At 33.3% G+C, this 19,532-nt stretch overlaps 1 protein-coding gene, 1 non-coding gene and 1 pseudogene across 3 annotated transcripts; all 3 read right to left on the bottom strand.

The window, feature by feature from the left end:
- Positions 1-2,127: 2,127 nt before the first annotated feature.
- LOC105791504 (probable inactive purple acid phosphatase 29) lies at positions 2,128-3,902 on the bottom strand (annotated as a pseudogene).
- Positions 3,903-7,219: 3,317 nt separating this feature from the next.
- On the bottom strand, positions 7,220-9,077 carry LOC105791505 (probable inactive purple acid phosphatase 29). The gene is made up of 3 exons (XR_008198523.1): positions 8,477-9,077; positions 7,901-8,295; positions 7,220-7,825 (listed from the first exon to the last, which is right to left on the bottom strand). It is a non-coding gene; the product is annotated as a probable inactive purple acid phosphatase 29 (transcript).
- A 6,037-nt stretch (positions 9,078-15,114) lies between these two features.
- On the bottom strand, positions 15,115-18,485 carry LOC105793331 (translocase of chloroplast 33, chloroplastic). 2 transcript variants are annotated; one of them, XM_052635139.1, is made up of 8 exons: positions 18,317-18,485; positions 18,015-18,122; positions 17,802-17,909; positions 17,573-17,697; positions 17,137-17,401; positions 15,821-15,889; positions 15,548-15,709; positions 15,115-15,450 (listed from the first exon to the last, which is right to left on the bottom strand). In XM_052635139.1, exons 2-8 carry the CDS (start codon positions 18,111-18,113, stop codon positions 15,382-15,384), a joined length of 897 nt encoding a protein of 298 aa, XP_052491099.1. In that variant the 5' UTR covers positions 18,114-18,122; positions 18,317-18,485; the 3' UTR covers positions 15,115-15,381. The 2 variants fall into 2 exon arrangements, with proteins under 2 accessions (XP_052491099.1, XP_052491098.1); XM_052635138.1 differs by having other exon boundaries at positions 18,015-18,134; positions 18,317-18,464.
- Between the last annotated feature and the right edge of the window lie 1,047 nt (positions 18,486-19,532).

The raw sequence follows: 19,532 nt of genomic DNA, 5'->3' as shown, positions 1-19,532 counted from the left end.
GGCAAAATCTTCCTCCATAAAAGCATTTTGCTCCTTAACCGATGAATCCCCTAAAAGTGTTTACTTATATGATGCTTTAGAGACATCTGATCCTTGATTTTTTTTTTTTTGCCCATTCCTTCCCACCATCAAATCGTCTTTGTCTAAGGGCAAGTTCTTTATTACTTAAAAAAATACTTTTGACCCCAAAAGCACTTTAAAAAAAAACTGTGAAGAACAAGCTGTTTTTGACCGAAATTTTTAGCTTTTCAGAAGTACTTTTCAAACACACTTCTGAAAAGGAGCTAAAAATGAGAAGCTAAAAATTTTAGCTTTTCTTCTCCCAAAAGCACTTTTGGTGCTTAATTACTTTTTTACCCCTCCAATAACATAATATTTTTCCTTATTTTCCTTGGTGCTTAATTACAATTGTGTTAAAATCATTAATTAAAAATAAAAATATTTTTTAAAATACTAATTATAAATATTTAATGGTTATATTTAAATATTTAAAATATAGCTTATATATTCTAATTAAATTTTATAAATATTTAACATTTATTGCTTAAAATATTTACAATTTATATTTTATATATTAAAACATTAACAACAAGTTATAATAAATTTTTTATATTATTACTAAAATATAATAATACTAACTAATTTAAATATTATTTAAATACATATTTGTTACTTGATAATAACATGTCTAAAATGGACATTTTATTTCTTAAAAGACTTTTGACAAAGAATACTAAACACTCAAATTTTAAACCAAACTTTTCAAAAGGTTTAAAAGACTTTTCCAACTGTACTTTTCAAAAGATTTTCAAAAACAATGAAGAACTGACCCTAACTATAGATCCGGCATGGTGCGTACTTTTTTCGTAGCCTTACCAACACCACTGTTAGATCCCGGACTATTGGCACCCACCATGGGCTCCACCATAGGAAGTGTAACACTCGTCATTTTTACTCTTAGAGATACTTTGATGTTTGGCTTAAAGGACTTTTCAATTATTTTATTTTGTCCCATATAAGAATTAAATTCTCAGTAGTCTTTAATGTGGAGTATATTTGAACATGAATATCAAATCTTAAAAACATATTTATTGCATTCACAACTTGTATCTAACAAAATAAAAAGAATAGACTATCATTTAAATTTAGTAGAGATTTTTTTTAAAAGTCAAGTCTAAGTTATCATGTGAAAAGTATATATATATATATATATATATATATATATATATATATAATTTAATTCACGTGTTTTAATTATGTTTAATGTTAAATTTAGGATCTATTTGGCTTTGTTATTGTAGTGCAAAAGTCTTTTGAAAACTGCATTTGAAAAAGTATTATAAGAAAATGCTACGAAAAAGTGTAATTTATTAATTTTTAGTGTTTGGCATTACAGTTAAAAATTGTGGTTGAAAGTTAAATTTTTCATACTAAACATGATATTGAAAAGTAAAAATTCATGTAATAACAAGTGCTGTTAATTCGATAATAACAACCACTATTAAATTAGTTAATTTAAATTATATTTATTTAATCTAATTTAAGTATATAAATCATATTAGATATTAGTAATATTGGAACAATTATTATTAAATCCATACATTTATGTAATTTAAATATTATAAAAATAATGTATTCAAGTTATATTTCTTAACCACACTTTGTAGTTGGGTACATAATAAGAAATTTAGTTAAATGAAATTTTCACATCTCAAACCCTAAAACCCAAAAGCCATTGAGCTTATCACCAGCTTTTCCATTTGGCATTTCTTTAAAGTGCTTCTGCATCCCAAACACAACTTATTTAGGATTACCTCTGCAGTGCTCTTAAGATTTAAGAAGCAATCCCAAACGCAACCTTAAGCTAGCATTTAAACACCTAAACTAACGTAATGAATTGTTTTAAGCATAAGACCAATTTAGAATTTAAGCAATAGTCTAGGGACATCTCATGAATTAGTCCTTTATATTTATAGAATTTTATTGGATGACTAGAATGATTAAAATTTTGAAAATTATATATACTTTTATAGTTTATCAACAATCCATACAAAATAAACATGTTTATTAAATAATAACTTATTAAATTTATTTCCTTGATCTTATTTTAGAATATATATTGCACGTTTAGTTTAAAATTTTATTTTGGTATATTTTTAATTAAATATATCAGTAAAATGTTGTGCACCATGCATAGACAATAGAACTTCAACAACTCTTGCACATCTTTAGAGATGTTTACATGCAGTACTACTAAAAGATTTAAAACCCTCCACCTCCAAGTAGATGGCAAAATCAAACTTTAGGAATTAAGTTCTTACTCCACAGGACCTGCTCATCAATGGCTGTGAGATGCCCATCATCAAGGCGCTTCCATGTCTTAATCGATTTCACTGCCCCCCAACCTCCTTCATCTGTCTTCTCTAAGGATGCCACCACCACTCTGGCTCTCCTTGACCACCCAACTTTCCCATATGCGTGACACCCAAAACCACCAGCGTAACACAATTGTATTCCAGTCATTTGACCACAAAAGTCGTTGAGGTGATCGTGGCCTGTAAAAACAGCCTTCACATCGCCTGCTTCTACCATTGTTGTGAAGAAGCCTGAGTTTATAGAAGCCGAACTAATCCCTTCTTGTCTCACCCCAGTGAAGTTAGATGCATCGAAACTAGCAAATTCAGGCAGTGGGATGTGAAAATACACAAGCCCTGGCGCAAATGATTTTTTAGCCATTGGTGGCCTCATGTAGGCGCTCTGAGATACAAACAAAAATGGTTTATTATTAGGTGCGAAGATGGCATCCATTGACAGTTCAGGTGAGGTTCTTACCTGAAGTTTTGCAGAGGTGCGTTGAAACCATAGCTGTTGAGAGGGTTTAATCCAGCCATAGCCAGGGATAGAAGGAACCGTGGAGTAATCGCCACTGTCAAGGAAGTAGAGGTTGAGGACTGATTTGTTTGCAAAACCAGAGCCTTCAACCCCACCCACCTCCAGGTTATAGTTGCCAAACCATCTATGATATGTGCTTCAGATGGATTGAATTGAGACAGCGTATGCTTCAACCCCACTATGTGTTTCATAACCCCTTCCCTAGATAAGGTGCCTTGCTGGTCATGGTTCCCCAATACAGCAGCCCATGGAATCCCTGCAGCAATTGCAGGGGCAAATGCTGCATTTAATGATTTGGCTGAATCTTTGCCTTCGAATCCAAAGATGTTATCCCCTAACAAAATAAAAGATCACCCTATTAATAGAGCTCAGGGTTTTGGCCAATAAGGTTACCAGATAGATAAAATCAACACCGTACCACTCAAGCAGATGAAAGATTAAATTTTTCATAGTTTCATCACATAATGATTTTTTTTCCTACGACGAGTGACCGTAAAAGGTTTGTATTGGATTACCTGTGAAAACGATTAAATTTGGTTTCTCAGCTTGGATCATGCGCTGGATAAACGCACTAGTGTTGAGATCAGAGCAACCATGAACCTGACTAGGCAACACATTCAAACACGGCGTTGTTTTACCATCAGCATAGTGCATGTCCGCCACTTGTAGTATCTTAAACTCCCCGGTCCGACCGAACCTCAGCTTCTGCAATAGCTGAAGCGGCGGAGATTGTTGTCTCGCGGCGGCCGAAACGTTAATGGGTGCAAAACAAACAAAAGCACTGCCACTGCAACAAAAAAACCGTGTAAAGGAAGCGGCACCCAAAGTTTCCTCTTGTTGTTGTAAACAACCGAAGAAGCTTGTGCCATTGTTGGGGTTCTTTTGGGGGGGTTTAGAGTTTCCTATCAAACTTATTGAAACAAAGGAAAGCATAGTATTATTAAATATGATTTTCATAGCGTGAAACGAGGATTTGTCTTGGCTGCTACCCAATAACAGTTGACTGTCAGTTTTCAAAAGCAGTTTTCATATTGGAACATACATAGAAATATACCCGACGACCTTAGGTCAGGAGAATGTGGTCCCCTGAGTATAAATATTTCTGCTCTTTTCACATTTACCATCCTTACCCGACAGTGAGGGAAAATGAAAATGTGACATTTACAGAAAAAGAAAAAAGTTGAAGTCATATTGTAGTATAAAAACCAAGGAAACTAGTTCCAGTATTGAGGAGAAGGTGACTTCTACTGCCAACTTCAATGCACATCATCGAGTATTAGGTGTTCACTCGAGTTTGATTTTTCTAAAAAAATATGTATTAAATTTACTAGTCGATCCCCATTATATTTCTTGTTATGTGTGATCAGATTATCTGTTAGGATCAACTTCTTTGCTTTTGTTTGCGTGAATGATTTGCAGACATGCACCCCCGTTGCACGAGCCCCATGAAAACGAAGCATTTTGTGTTTTTAGCTCATTGTTTTATTGGCAGGAATATTGCTCCATAGGTAATTCAGTTTTTTTACTGCACCATTAAATCTTAGTATTTTTATTTTAGGTTTAAATATGTATCTCTATATAAATTTAAAATTCTAGTCCCTATACCTTAATTTTAAGACATTGAGTTCTTATACTTGTTTTTATTTAAAAATTTTTATTCTTCCATTTAATTTCACTGTTAAAGTTAACAATATCACAGGTAAAATAATATTTTAACCCTCAACAATTATTATTTTTGTCAATTTAGTCATTACATAATTTTTTTAAAAATATTATTTTAAAAACATAAAATTAAAAATATTTTTTAAATAAAAATATAGAAAAAAATAAAACATCTTTAAATTTTAAAAATAAAAAATAAAATGTTTTTAAAAATATAAAAGAAATACAAATTTCAATTTTATCTAAACTGAACTAGACCAACCAGTCAAGCCAAGAACTGATTGTAGTATTGATCTGATTAGAGGTAAAAAATGGGTTGACTCATGAAACGGTACAAACTGGTCGAATAGAGCTAAAATTCAGTTGAACTGATTTCAAACTTATCTAACTAATTGGTTCTCAAAACGACCGGTTCAATCGATTCAAAGCAAATAAATTATTTAAAAATAAAAAATATAAAAATTAGTTCAATAGTCACTTAGCTTATTTTTTAGCCCAATTCAATCAATTCATACCAATTTGTGGGTCAATCAATTTTTAAGTTGAAAAGTAACATCAAACCAATACAAAAACACAAATAAATTAATATTTGAACTATTCAAGCTAAAACTGACACATCACATTAAAACTCACATCTGATGATAACCATAACACATGAAAAGATTTGAATCTAAATAGTTATGGACCTGCCTTAACCTTTGTCAACAATATTAGAGCCTCGTTAATTTTTATTAAAATAAATAATATATATTTACACAGTTTATCAACAATTTATACAAAATAAACGTGTTCTATTAAATAATAACTTATTAAAATAATTTCCTTGATTTTATTTTAGAAATTATATGCATTTTCTGGGGTAAAAGCACCATGGAAGCTCTTATATTGAGAGCCGGATTACATTTTACTCCCTCTACTTAAAAAATGGCAAATTAGTCCTTGTACGCTAGATCGAAGAGCAAATTGGTCCTGTTAAAAATTCCATCAATTTGTTCTATACTTAAAATTTTATTTATGTACATCAACATGAGATACACATGGCATGCTAGGCCAATTTTGAACAATACAAATAGATAAATTTTTAACCGAAAAGACTAATTTACTCTTTGATTTAACGTATAATTAAATTACCCTTTTTTTAGTAGAAAGGGCAAAATGCAATCTAACTCTTTGTCTGAGGACCTCAATAATAATTTTATCCTTTTTTACAATTTTGTTAAAATTTTAGGCCTAATATAAAATTACCCTTAAACTATACCCACTTTCCTATATTGATACTTGAACTATTTTTTTCCACATTGGTACTTCCGTAAGTTAACAATTAGTCAACTATAGATCAACATATGGCAAAAAATAGTCACATAAGAAATTACACATCATTATCTATATTATTAATAGAACCTCTGATTGAATTGATGTTACAGTTAACGGTATTAACTCGATTAAAAATAACTAATATACCCTTTTATTAAAAGGCTACTATTATTATTTTGACAATCTTTTGTCGTTTTATATTTTATATAATTTTTACATAAAAGAACTAAAATTATCATGCATGGAGATTGAATCCACGATAAATGAACTTATAAACAAACTTTTATCATTACACCAATAATAATTTTTAAGTAAACTTTAAAAATTAACTTTTAACGCTCTAGGATTGAGTCTATATTTAATGAATTTATTTTATATTATTTTAAACACACTTGTGTTGTATGATGTAATTTCTAGTTTATATAAAATAATTCTAAAAATATAAAATTAAAATTAAAAATTAGAAAATATATAAAATATATAAAATTTAAAAAAAAGAAAAATTTATAATATGGTAAATATAGAAATAATTTCACTTTTACTATTTCTTTTTTCCCTAATTTATATACCCCTTTCATTTTTGTTCAATTCTTTCATTTTACTTTCTTTCCCTCTTCCCCTTACTCTTTCATTCATGTCAGGAGGAAGGATCTATTCAAGAAAATTTGAAAGGGCTTAACTTTTAAAAGCACGTTAGAGAGAGTGTGTAGAACCATATAAGGAGGCTTTCTGGCTTTATTTTGGGGGGTTTTCTCTTCTTGCCTTCTTGGACTGTCGATGGAGGAATGGGAGTGTGGTGGTGAGCCCATGGGGCTGAGCATCGGTGTGGAATGGGTGTGTGTAACAAAGAAAATATTTATTTTGCTGATTTGGGTTAATGTCTTACAAAGAAAATGTCTGAACTACGCCTTAAAATTTTTGCAGATTTTACAAAGAAAATTTTGATAGATTACAACATCAGGTTTTAGGAAAACAAATGTATCTATGAATTCCAAAATAACATTCTGCAACCTCAAAGAAAAGAAGTATTCTGCAGAAACCCAATGCAATCCGCATTTTAATCGAAGAGATTGAAGCCCATGTCTTTGTCAGATCCCCATTCTCCTCCATTTTTAATAAATTAGCGAAAAAATAGAAACAGAATTTCTTTTTTCATAAATTAAATTTTTATGTCAATTTTTTTTATTTTTGGATTTATTTTATATATATAATGATGGTGCAATTTCTTATGTGGCATTTGCCACACGTTGCTTGAGGATTGGGTCACGTCAGCATTGACTATAATTGACAAACGAAAGTAACAATGTAGCAAAAGAAAATAATTGAAAAAAATAAAACATTCAAGTACCCATGTGAAAAAGTAGTTATAGTTTAGGAGGTAAAATGTCATGTATCGTACATAGAACTTCAACAACTGTTGCACATCTTTACAAATGTTTACATGCAGTAATAATAAAAGATTTCAACCCCCCCCCCCCCCATGTAGATGGCAAAATCAAAGTTTAGGAGTTAAGTGCTTGCTCCAGAGGACCTGGCTGTCAATGGCAGTGAGATGCTCATCATCAAGGCGCTTCCATGTATTAATCAACTTCACTGCCCCCCAACCTCCTTCATCTGTCTTCTCTAAGGATGCCACCACCACCCTGGCTCTCCTTGACCACCCAGCTTTCCCATATGCTTGATACCCAAAACCACCAGCGTAACACAATTGTATTCCAGTCATTTGACCACAAAAGTCGTTGAGGTGATCGTGGCCTGTAAAAACAGCCTTCACATCGCCTGCTTCTACCATTGTTGTGAGGAAGCCTGAGTTTATAGAAGCCGAACTTATCCCTTCTTGTCTCACCCCGGTGAAGTTAGATGCATCGAAACTAGCAAATTCAGGCAGTGGGATGTGAAAATACACAAGCCCTGGCGCAAATGATTTTTTAGCCATTGGTGGCCTCATGTAGGCGCTCTGAGATACAAACAAAAATGGTTTATTATTAGGTGCGAAGATGGCATCCATTGACAGTTCAGGTGAGGTTCTTACCTGAAGTTTTGCAGAGGTGCGTTGAAACCATAGCTGTTGAGAGGGTTTAATCCAGCCATAGCCAGGGATAGAAGGAACCGTGGAGTAATCGCCACTGTCAAGGAAGTAGAGGTTGAGGACTGATTTGTTTGCAAAACCAGAGCCTTCAACCCCACCCACCTCCAGGTTATAGTTGCCAAAACCATCTATGATATGTGCTTTAGGTGGATTGAATTGAGACAGTGTATGCTTCAACCCCACTATGTGTTTCATAACCCCTTCCCTAGATAAGGTGCCTTGCTGGTCATGGTTCCCCAATACAGCAGCCCATGGAATCCCTGCAGCAATTGCAGGGGCAAATGCTGCATTTAATGATTTGGCTGAATCTTTGCCTTCGAATCCAAAGATGTTATCCCCTAACAAAATAAAAGATCACCCTATTAATAGAGCTCAGGGTTTTGGCCAATAAGGTTACTAGATGGATAAAATCAACACTGTACCTCTCAAGCAGATGAAAGATTAAATTTTTCATAGTTCCATCACATAAATATTTTTTTTCCTACGACGAGTGAACGTAAAAGGTTTGTATTGGATTACCTGTGAAAACGATTAAATTTGGTTTCTCAGCTTGGATCATGCGCTGGATAAACGCACTAGTGTTGAGATCAGAGCAACCATGAACCTGACTAGGCAACACATTCAAACACGGCGTTGTTTTACCATCAGCATAGTGCATGTCCGCCACTTGTTGTATCTTAAACTCCCCGGTCCGACCGAACCTCAGCTTCTACGATAGCTGCAGCGGCGGAGATTGTTGTCTCGCGGCGGCCGAAATGTTAATGGGTGCAAAACAAAGCAAAAGCACTGCCACTGCAACAACAAAACCGTGTAAAGGAAGCGGCACCCAAAGTTTCCTCTTGTTGTTGTAAACAACCGAAGAAGCTTGTGCCATTATTGGGTTTCTTTTTTCCTGCACTTTTTTCTGGGGGGGAGCTAGCAGTTCTTAAGGAGGTTCTCCTTATAGGGTTTAGAATTTCCTATCAAGCTTTAAGGAGGAAACAAACGAAAGCATACCATTACTAAATTTGATTTTTTTTTCTTTTGTCATAATATGAAACGGGGATATTCCTAGAGGTTGTTTTGGCTGATCCCCATAAAAGTTTACTGTATTTTTCTGTCAATTTTCAAAGCAATTAATATAAATACAGCGATTTTTATCCATTAGGTTAACATTAAGCTTGACCAAGTATTATTTTCTTTAAATAAATAAATAAAAATAGCTCAACCTCATCTTCCATCATTGGCCTCGTTCTGAAATGGTAGGGCATGCAATGAATGCAGTAGTAAATTTTGATCCTACCATATAAGTTGCATTTAGTGCTGAAGCGAATTAATTAACAACTCTTTTGACAGCAGTTAGCAGCTTTTTCCAAATTTTGAGTTTTGAATTTGTGTTTATTGGTTGCATCATGCGTGAAGTACAAGTTATATGTGAGTAGGTTTAGCCGGGAAATATATCCGACGACCTAACTTTACTCTATAGATCATTTCCATGGTGAAGTACATTAGATCGGTAGCCAAAGGTCACGAGAATGAGGTCCTGTGACTATAAATATTTCCAGAAGTCAAAGTCATTATCCACCAGGATTCCAGTTTCATCCAACAACACCACCTGAGGGCACCAACATTGTTTAAGGAATTCAAATTTATCATCTTAATTCATACAATATTAGATCCCCATTAAATCATCTCTCCGCTATTTTCTCCTTTGATGCCATCTTAATAGTCTAAATTTCTTTTCACATTTATTATCATTAAGCTAAAAAGAGAAACAAAAATGTTACATTTACAAAAAAAAGAACAAAAAAAAAAGATGAAATAATATTGTAGCATATAGTATTGAGAAGAAGGTGACTTCTACTGCCAATTTCAATGGACCTCATCGATATAACATTATGTTGGAAAAATTATAATTTATGGGAACTTTCAGGCATATTCTCAATTGGTATAGGTAGAGAGTTGAATCATAAAATTATAGTTTCATATTCTACTCCATGATACATTTAAGTTGGTATATTATATGCTCAAAATGGTTGAGTGATGAATGAGAAATTGGTGTTCAAAATAAACTACTGGTGAATATTTGTTGAGGGAAAGAAAAGTTTAAATATCACATTTAACACCAAGTGTGAGATGTGTATATATATGATAACCCATTTGAAGGGTGATTGAATGACTAAGCTTGAAACTCTGCCAAGTGCAAGGGGGTGCAGATCCAAACTCATTGGGGGTTGGGGTGCACCCACTCTACGTGAGCGATGCAAAATGTCTAAACTGGTTGGGCCCAAAATGGGCCTGTAAATATTTTAGCCCAACACAAAAATTATTTTTTTCAGCAGATATATATAAAATATGATTTAAAAGGACATATATCCTGATTTTATTTGATTTTAATCAAATTGATTTAATTGTCCCTTTAAATGCATATTTTGTCTTCTTATACATGGATATTTTCAAAATTCCTCCACTTTGAATGCCTATAAAAGGCTAAGACTTCTTCAGAATTTTTTGCTCAATCTCACTCTCTCACACCGAGATTATTTTCTCTCCAAAATTCTTCTCTTTTCCTCTCCATATTTTCCAATGTTTCGGTGATAGAAAAATGCATCGTTTGTTCATTGATCACTACAAAGGTGTTACTGCTTCGATCATCGTGTTTTTGTATCCTGGAAGACATTCAACCAACGCTTCTTCAAGTACCGTAGGAGTGGCCGAATTTGTCTTAAGAAAACTGTGTAATACAAGCCTCAACATCTAGTAAAACTCGTTTCTTATTTTTGATTTCTGGTTTTTGTTATGTTATTTATTGGTTTTACATATCCAATAATCTAAATATAAATATTCAACTTATTTTATTTTATATATATAAATATTTATTTATTTATATTTATATTTATATTTATATTTATATTTATATTTATATTTATATTTATATTTTTTTGTTCGCTAACGTATTTTGTCTAGTAATCTTAAGACAGATTTTATATTATTTTGCAATTCTCTAATCCAAGACGAACGAGACACCAATGCGAAAGAAAGAAAAAAAATTTTGCTTTATTTGAAAACAAAATTTTAAATTGAATAAAATCTGTTCCGAGATTTATTCCCGTCGTTTAACAAATTTTATTTCATCTTTGATTTTATTTCCAAACAAGTATTAAAATTAAAATAAAATCTGTTTCGGGATTTATTCCCCCCGTTCAACGAATTTTATTCCATTTTTTTGTTGCCAAATGAGAAATTAAAATTAAATAAAATCTGTTTTGGGATTTATTTCTGTCACTTAACAGATTTTATTTGATCTTGATTTGTTTCCAAACGAAGACTTAATCAAATAATTCTATTTCGGGATTTATTTTCGTCGTCTAACAGATTTTATTTTGATTTAATTAAATAATTTTGTTTCAGGATTTAATCTTACCGTTCAACAGACTTGATTTTGATTTTGTTTCAGAATTTCAATTCTGTCGTTTAACAAATCAAAGGGAAATTTTTCTATTTATGGTGGCCTTAATTGTGGCTTTAAATTGTGAAAGCTTAAATTATAGCTTCAAAATTGTGACATCAAAGAAAAATGAAATTTATCGACGGTGAATTAAAAAGATAATATGAGAATGCATGTCTAGGATTGGTTCTTTCAAAGACTTGGTATTTAAGTGTGCCGAGTGCACTACCTCTCTTTTAAGGTTACCTACCTGGTGCATTATTTTATTGTATTTTTTATTAGACCGTATAAACTTTTGTTTCGGGTTTTATTAGATTCGTACCGTCTAACAAAAGTTGATAATTTTTCTAATTTTGGTTTTGTTTCTTAACAGAAAATGGAAACTCCCACCAATTCAATCAATTCGCAATCTGAAACTTTAGTTCAAATGCAATCTTCAATCCAAAACTCAGTGTTGCCGGTGGCAGCTGCTGTAAGCCACAACGAGAAACTTACAAAATTCTCGGGACAGAATTTTAAGACTTGGCAACAAAAAATGTTGTTTTATTTGACCATGTTGGACTTGGCCAAATTTTTGAAAGATGACCCTTCTACTGTTAAAGAGGGCAAGGTAGATGAAATTATCGCTGTCACTTTTGTTGAATCTTGGAAACATTCTGATTTCCTATGCCAAAACTACATCCAGAATGGATTTTCAGATGCACTGTACAAAGTGTATAGTGTTGCTAAGGAATTATGGACATCATTGGACCATAAACACAAAGCCGAAGATGCTGGAGCTAAAAAGTTTTTAGTTGCTAAATTCTTTAAATTTTGTAATGATTGATTATAAATTAGTTGTGAATCAAGTGTAGGAGCTTCAACTGATCATTCATGGAATTCTTGCTGAAGGGATGGTGATAAGTGAATCCTTTCAAGTGGCAGCCATTATTGAGAAGCTGCCTCTTGCTTGGAATAACTTCAAGAATTACCTAAAGCACAAAAGAAAGGAAATGTCAGTGGAAGATTTAATTGTTAGGCTTCGGATTGAAAAAGACAATAGAGGCACGAAAAAGAGATTCAACAAAGCAACAAACGACAATGGTGCTAGGGAAAACGTCGTAGAAGTCAAGAAGGACTTCAAGAAGGGAAAACAACCTCAAAATGAGTTTAAACTGGGACCAAAATGCGACATGTCCAAAAAGAAAAAAAATTCAAATAAAATGCTTCAACTGCAACAAAATAGGGCACAAGTCATCGGACTATAAGATCCCAAAGAAAGTTAGAGCTAACGAGGTCAATGTTGTGGAAGAAATTTTTAAGGAAGTGTTCAATATGGACTTATGTGCCTAACATACGCAAGAACTATGAATAAGAATGTTTCTTTCTAAAGAGGGAATGTTTGTGGGAAAGGGATATGTATTATACTAAATGCAATCTCTGTAAAAGCAAAACTATGAATAAAAATGTTGTTTCTTTTTATGTTTATATGCTTAAGTCATTTAATTTATGGCATAGCATGCTCGGACATGTTAATTATGATACTTTACGTATATTAATTAACTTAGAAAACATTCCTTCGTTTCACAATAATTATAAATGTGAAACATATGTTGAGGCAAAATTAATAAGGTTAAAAACCACTTGATCTAATACATAGCGGTGTTTGTTACCTAAAGTTTGTTCAAACGAGAGGAGTGAATAAATATTTTATTACCTTCATTGTTATGTATATTTGCTTAAAAGCAAAGACAAAGCTATGGAGAAATTTATTCTCTATAAGTAAGAAGTTGAAAACCAACTTAATAAAAAGATTAAGATGGTGAGAAGTGATTGTGGTGGTGAATATGTTGAATCATTTGAATACTGTACACAACCTAACATTATTCATGAAATAACACTATCATACTCTCCTTAATCAAATGGAGTAGCCGAACAGAAAATCGGATTCTAAAGGAAAAGATAAATGCATTGCTAGGAAGCTCTAAATTATAACAGAAATGTGGGGAGAGTTTTTCTATAAGTTAATTACCTTTTAACTGAGGTGCCCCATAAGAAAAGGGACAAGACACCATATGAGTTACGGAAAGGTAGAAAATCATCCTACAACCACTTGAAAGTGTGGGGGGTGTCTTGCTAACGTAACGTATAATGGTAAGTCGAGACATATGCATCGTCGACACAATACCGTTAGACAACTGATCTCAAACGGAGTTATCTCTATTGATTTTGTAAAATCAAAAGATAACATTATGAAATTGCTAACTAATGGCTTAAATCGAGATTAGGTTGATAAAACATTAAAAGAAATAAGACTAAAGCCCATGGAAATTAAAGGCGCTATATGAAGGAAAACCCTACCTAGTTGACTGGAGATCCCAAGATCTAGGTTCAAAGGGACAACCTAATTGCATAGACCTTATGAGGTCACTATGAGGGTTCTTATCCCAAGTCCGTTCCTATGATGTAAACAGTGACTAAAAATGTGATAGGTTAAGCAAAGCTTTTAATGACCATTGTGTGTTTCGATGAGCCAAACAACATAAGTCACCTATGTGAAAGTGAAGTGGGGTCGCTTCGAGGAGACTATTGGGGCATAGTTCTCTCAAACTCTTGTAGAACCAGGAGATGTTCACGGCTATATGAACATACCCATGAGAACTAAAACCTTGTTAGGGAGGTAGTTGTATGAGGTATATCATTGTTTACACAAATGTTAGAACAATTCATGGACACCACGTCTACTGGTCAGCTAGTAAAGTAAATATACTTTCACAATGGAAGGTTCAAGGGTGCATACCTACCTATCCTATGCAACTGTCGATCGTAGGTTCTATCACCACATCGAGTCAATGTTTTTTCGATAAAACTATCAATTTTCATTCATGTGGGGAATTGTTGGAAAAATTGTAATTTATGGGAACTTTGAGGCATATTCTTAATTGGTAAAGGTGGAGAGTTGAATCATAAAATTATGGTTTTATATTTTACTCCATGAGACCTTTAGAACGGTATATCATATGCTCAAAATGGTTGAGTGATGAATGAGAAATTGATGTTCAAAATAAGTTACTTGTGAATACTTGTTGAGGAAAAGAAAAGCTTAGATCCTACATTGGTTAAAAACCAAGTGTAAAATGTGTATATATATAATAATTCACTTGAAGGGTGATTGAATGACTAAACTTGAAACTCTACCTCGCACACATAGGGAGTGTAAAACAAAAAAAAAAAAGATGAACTAATATTATAGCATATGGTATTGAGAAGAAGGTGACTTCTACTGCCAATTTCAATGTACCTCATCCTGTTCACTGATAGAACAAGTTCGATTTGTTTTTTAAAAATATATTATACTTACTAGTTGATCCCCATTATTTTCTTCGTTATGTGTGATATTCTTGTCATACTATCTGTTAGGATTAACAACTTGGTTTTTGTTTGTATGAATGATTTGCATGTTTTCGTTTGTATGAATGATTTGCATGTTTTTGCAGATACGCACCCTAAAAAAGGAACATTTCCTGTTGCACGTGGCCATGAAAACCAAGGATTTTGTGTTTTTAGCTAATTGTTTTATTGGCAAGAATATTCCTCCATAGGTAATTTAGCTTTTTTACTGTACGATTAAATCTTAGTATTTTTATTTTCTTTTATTTTTTTAAAAAAATTGTTAATTAGACAAGAAAAACCCTCAAAAAATTTAAAAGGAAAAAGGAGAACTTGAGCAAGAAGGGGCTATTGCAGTCTCTGCATGAAAACATCAATATATATATAGGTAGGTAGGTAGTTCAAGAAAACAAAAACCAGAAGAATCGGCTGAAACTAAGTTCTAATCCTACAAACAACTCAACAACATTCCATACCGATAATGTCTGCCAAAGCATACGCATACTCAACAAACCAAAATGAACTTGAGTTTAAGAAGAATAAACCTTGAGAGTAAAGCAAAAGCTAATATGATAATGAATCTCTAACCAGACTCAAATAGAAACTTGGGACTTGCCAGATATCCCATTCATAGAGGTCCACTGCCAGTTGCAATATCCTTCTTTATTGCTCCTTGAATCCATTTGAGAACCAACCACTAGAACAACAACAAAGAACACAAAAACATGTGTTAGGAAATATTTATTTGTCCCAGTTCAGCCCAAAGAGAAACCAATGACCACTGGAAACTTTACCTGAACCCCAAGAATAACAGGTATCCATAATTTTCCCTTGTCGTTTGCGTCAGACCCATCAACCAACTTCTTGCTAACTACAATTGCTCGACTCTTATTTGTTGCAACACCTGTGATGGCTTTTACCAAGTTTGGAACCCAAGCTTCTCCATTGGGAAGAATCTGCATTGAAACAATAATATATGTGTGTGTGTATATATTTGAAGGCACTTATGAATATGAAGGGTAACCAATTGAGAGCAGACGATGGAAAAAGATAAGAAAAGATCAAACCTTTTCGTCTATGTCATTTTTATTACATCTCCCAGTGTTTTCAACCAGAACAACAGGAATGACAGAATCCTACAAGCATCAAAACCAAGGAAATAATACCTGACAAAGTAGTCACAGTACTCTAAGCATATCATCAGAAAATAAATAGTAATTAATTAAAATAAATTTACAAGCTAACAATCCTTCTCGGACAATTCAGTCTGATTATAAACAGCCTGAATTTTATTTTATTTTTCCTTTTTTTTAGTTTCCTTGAGACTTTCCCTACTGCCTGAAGCAAGATTTTCCACATGCAGCATTCACTAACATCAAGTGAAATCTCTGATGAGCCTCATTCTAAAAATGTGAGTTCCAGGTTAATTAACATCTCCTAACTGATTATTGCCCACCAACCAGAAACCATTGATTTTAAAGGCAAAACTGCTGTGACGGGAATAAATTATATATATTTAAGGCAAATATTGAAACCAGACACAATTACTCTGTCTCCCATAACTAACGTGTATCATTTCCACTGTTTGTGGAACCAATAATATAATACGACTTTCACAACTCAAAAATAACAAAAACATGCACAATCAGCACAGTAGGCAATGTTAACATGACAGATAAGTTTTTCTTCCTGTCAACCTGTCCACCTTTTCTGCGTCTAAAATAGAATTTGGAAGCATATAAATATATGTACACATGCACCTCAAAATATTTCCCCCCCTAATTTAAACTCACTCAAATTATTCAGAACAGTGACAAAAGAATCCTATGCTATTGGGATATTTGACAGAGGGTAGCTTACTGATGGTTTACATTTAGCATCAAAATCCAAATTATAAGAAAAACCCACTTAAAAATTAGCTCTCCTGCATTACAAAGATGCATGAGAGAGAAGTGGAGAAGGTTAGCTGTTAGTGGCAAATAAATTGTTTCTACAGGAAGTGTCAGCAATCAGAAGCAGAACAAACTGTTAGAGTCAGATTCCAAAATAGCTTAACAGCTTCTACAATCTAAATCAATGAGAAATTGTGGTTGTTTGCGAATGAGCATATCCTTAGATTAAAGGAAGATCCTAGGAGCAGATAACAAATCCATAGATCTTCTGCTCTCTCATAACTAGAAAATACCAATTTCTCCTCCACTGCGTGGAATCATTTAACTCTACTTCAGCAAATTATGAGTGACAAAAAATTTTAGTCAGCACATCAAGCAATTTTTTATGACAACAAATAAAAGCTTCCTTGTCCATGTTAACCTGTTCAACGCCATTATTCAGGCAAGCCAACATGTCTCCCGCATAAATAAACTTGAAAGAGAATACATACCTCAAGATCCATTTTCCTAATCCGAGCTCCCATACGAATAGCCTTTAGCACACCCTCTGATCTTTTAGAGGAAAACACATCATAATTCAGTCCATCTGGTGGACAAAGCTGTGCATGAGTGAGTACAAGCAAACTTTTCCGCCAAATTTCCTTTCCAAAACTGTTGGTGATAGCCCTAATGATCTGCTTATCCAAGTTGTCCACTCTATATACATCTAGGCGGTCAACATAAAGTAGAACATCTATGGTCTTATTCAAAAGAAACCTGCATTATATTTAAAACATTATGTTCTTAACCAAAATAACCATGCCATGTAGTAAAACTAAGTTCTAACAAGAAAATATCCCTAGCAGATACCGAGAATTACTCAATAAGCTAAATCCATCAACTAACAAATAAGATGCTAAACTTTGACTGCTCAATTCAAGTACTTACCCTTTGATCAACTCAAGAGCTTGGTGATTGACATATCCAGCCTCCACGAGTCCGGGCGTATCAATTACATTCAATGTAAACCCAGCCCATGAGCGTGAAACCATCACGGGTCTCAGCCCCTCGGACTGCAAAACAACCAAAAAACAATGACGATGAAACTTGTGAAATCTAAAACAGCAAACAAGAATCCACACAGCAATCCAAACGAACAGATAAAAGCAATACTTACCTGGAAAGCAGTGACTCGAACAACTTGCTCTCCAATGAGAGAATTGATAGTGGAAGACTTCCCTACACCGCCTTTGCCCATAACAACGATAGTCAAAGTGTTGACATTCTATAAATTTTTTTTTCACAACAATAACAAATAATCATTACTGAACATGTTATTTAAGTCCACGTAAATGAAAAAGGGATTAAAAAAAAGGGGGTTTATAAAAACCTCTTGCTTCAATTTTCCCAACAACTCGAACAATTTCGTTTGTGTAGCAGCGGGGAATTGTTGAAGGCCGAGCCATTCACGAGGCAAAGGAGTACCCATCACAGAAAACTGCATAAAATTCTTTTTTTTTTAAAACACACATAAAAAAAACTGAAGAAATAAACCCTAAACCCTAAAAGTGGATAACATGCTAAAATGCTAGACCCATCTCGAAATGCAACTAAAAAAAAAAAGATGGGTCAGTTTTCTTTTGACAGAGAAGAAAATAAAGAAAGAATTGGAGGAGAAATCTGGGGTTTTACCGGCCTAGCTTGAGAAGTGCAACTGAAGAAATTGTAGAGGTTATTATGGTGGCGGTTGGTGGAAGTTTGGGTGTACAAAGAGAAGGTTATCTTATCAGCGTAGTGTTTGTTTTTTCCGCCCACCCAGCAAGCAAGCAAGCAAAAGCGAAATGCTTATTTCGCCCACTGGCTTATAATTTTTTTGTGAAATTCTTTCAAAGCTTTTGAACAAAGTGGGCTCAATATACAAAATAGGTGGGCTTGCTTTCTAGCCCGAACGGAGAGGTCAATAAATAACTTGAATTACATCCTCCAATAAAGAAAGAAAACCACTGAGTTTTTAGCCCAAATAATCCAGATCTCAGTAATGGTTTAGAATGTTTTTAGTGTTGAAGCAGAGGATCTTGCCCCTATAAGCTATTTTGTGCAGAATTAAAAAATGTCAACTCTATTGTCGTGTCAATTTACTGGACTGGACACACCGAATCTTGGCCATCATAGTAACATCACTTGACATTGATTAATTACGAATTTTTTATTCTTTATTTATAAAACAACCCTACGAATTAACTTATGCCTCTTTGACCTACTTATCAATTACCTTAAAATATATGAGATGTCACGTTAGTCCATTTTTTTTTAATTTAAAAAATTTTCTTAAAAATTATATGTTTTTAAAATATTAATTGCTAACATGATATATAGGTAGATTGTCACGTAGATGTCACATCAAGATATATTAAATTTTTATTTATTTTGGGTGATTTAATAAACAATACAAGTTAAAAGTTAAAAAAGACAACAAAAATTAAATGGATGGCTAAAATAATTTTTTTTATAAAATTGAAGAGCTAAGTATGTTTAAATTAGCCTAAAATGTCTTTTTTTTTTACTTAACATATTAGGCCCTTTTTTTCAAAATTTAAGGAAATAAATTGATTTTACAGTGTGTGTGGAAGCGCTTCCAGTTGGGTGTGCTTTCACACTCTCTCTCATCGACCTTTTTTATTTTTTATGATTAGGTTTAGGGTTTTTTGGTTAGAAATTAGGGTTTAGTGTTTCGGGTTTTAGGAGTAAAACCGTGAAAGTTTATAAGTAGATTTGAGGGGTCGAAGATGCGATAACGCGTCTCAGAACACATACATTTCATATGTCATGCCAGGATATGACCATTACCTCAGAGACCCATCTTATGGAAGTCAAGTTTCAAGGTGATTGTAATTGATATAGTCACGAT

This window comes from Gossypium raimondii, chromosome 8 (assembly GCF_025698545.1).
Source record: "Gossypium raimondii isolate GPD5lz chromosome 8, ASM2569854v1, whole genome shotgun sequence".
NCBI classification, from domain to species: Eukaryota; Viridiplantae; Streptophyta; class Magnoliopsida; order Malvales; family Malvaceae; genus Gossypium; species Gossypium raimondii.
The sequence above is the reverse complement of the archived record's forward strand: the minus strand, read 5'-3'. Positions and strand labels throughout refer to the sequence as shown.

Excerpts from the sequence above, each read along its gene's own strand:
- LOC105793331 (XM_052635138.1), bottom strand. The coding sequence starts at position 18,128 with ATGCAGTTTTCTGTGATGGGTACTCCTTTGCCTCGTGAATGGCTCGGC. Across the intron at positions 15,890-17,136 it reads TTAGGAAAATGGATCTTGAG|GATTCTGTCATTCCTGTTGT; the intron begins GTATGTATTCTC and ends TGATGCTTGTAG. Across the intron at positions 15,710-15,820 it reads AAAATGACATAGACGAAAAG|ATTCTTCCCAATGGAGAAGC; the intron begins GTTTGATCTTTT and ends GTTTCAATGCAG.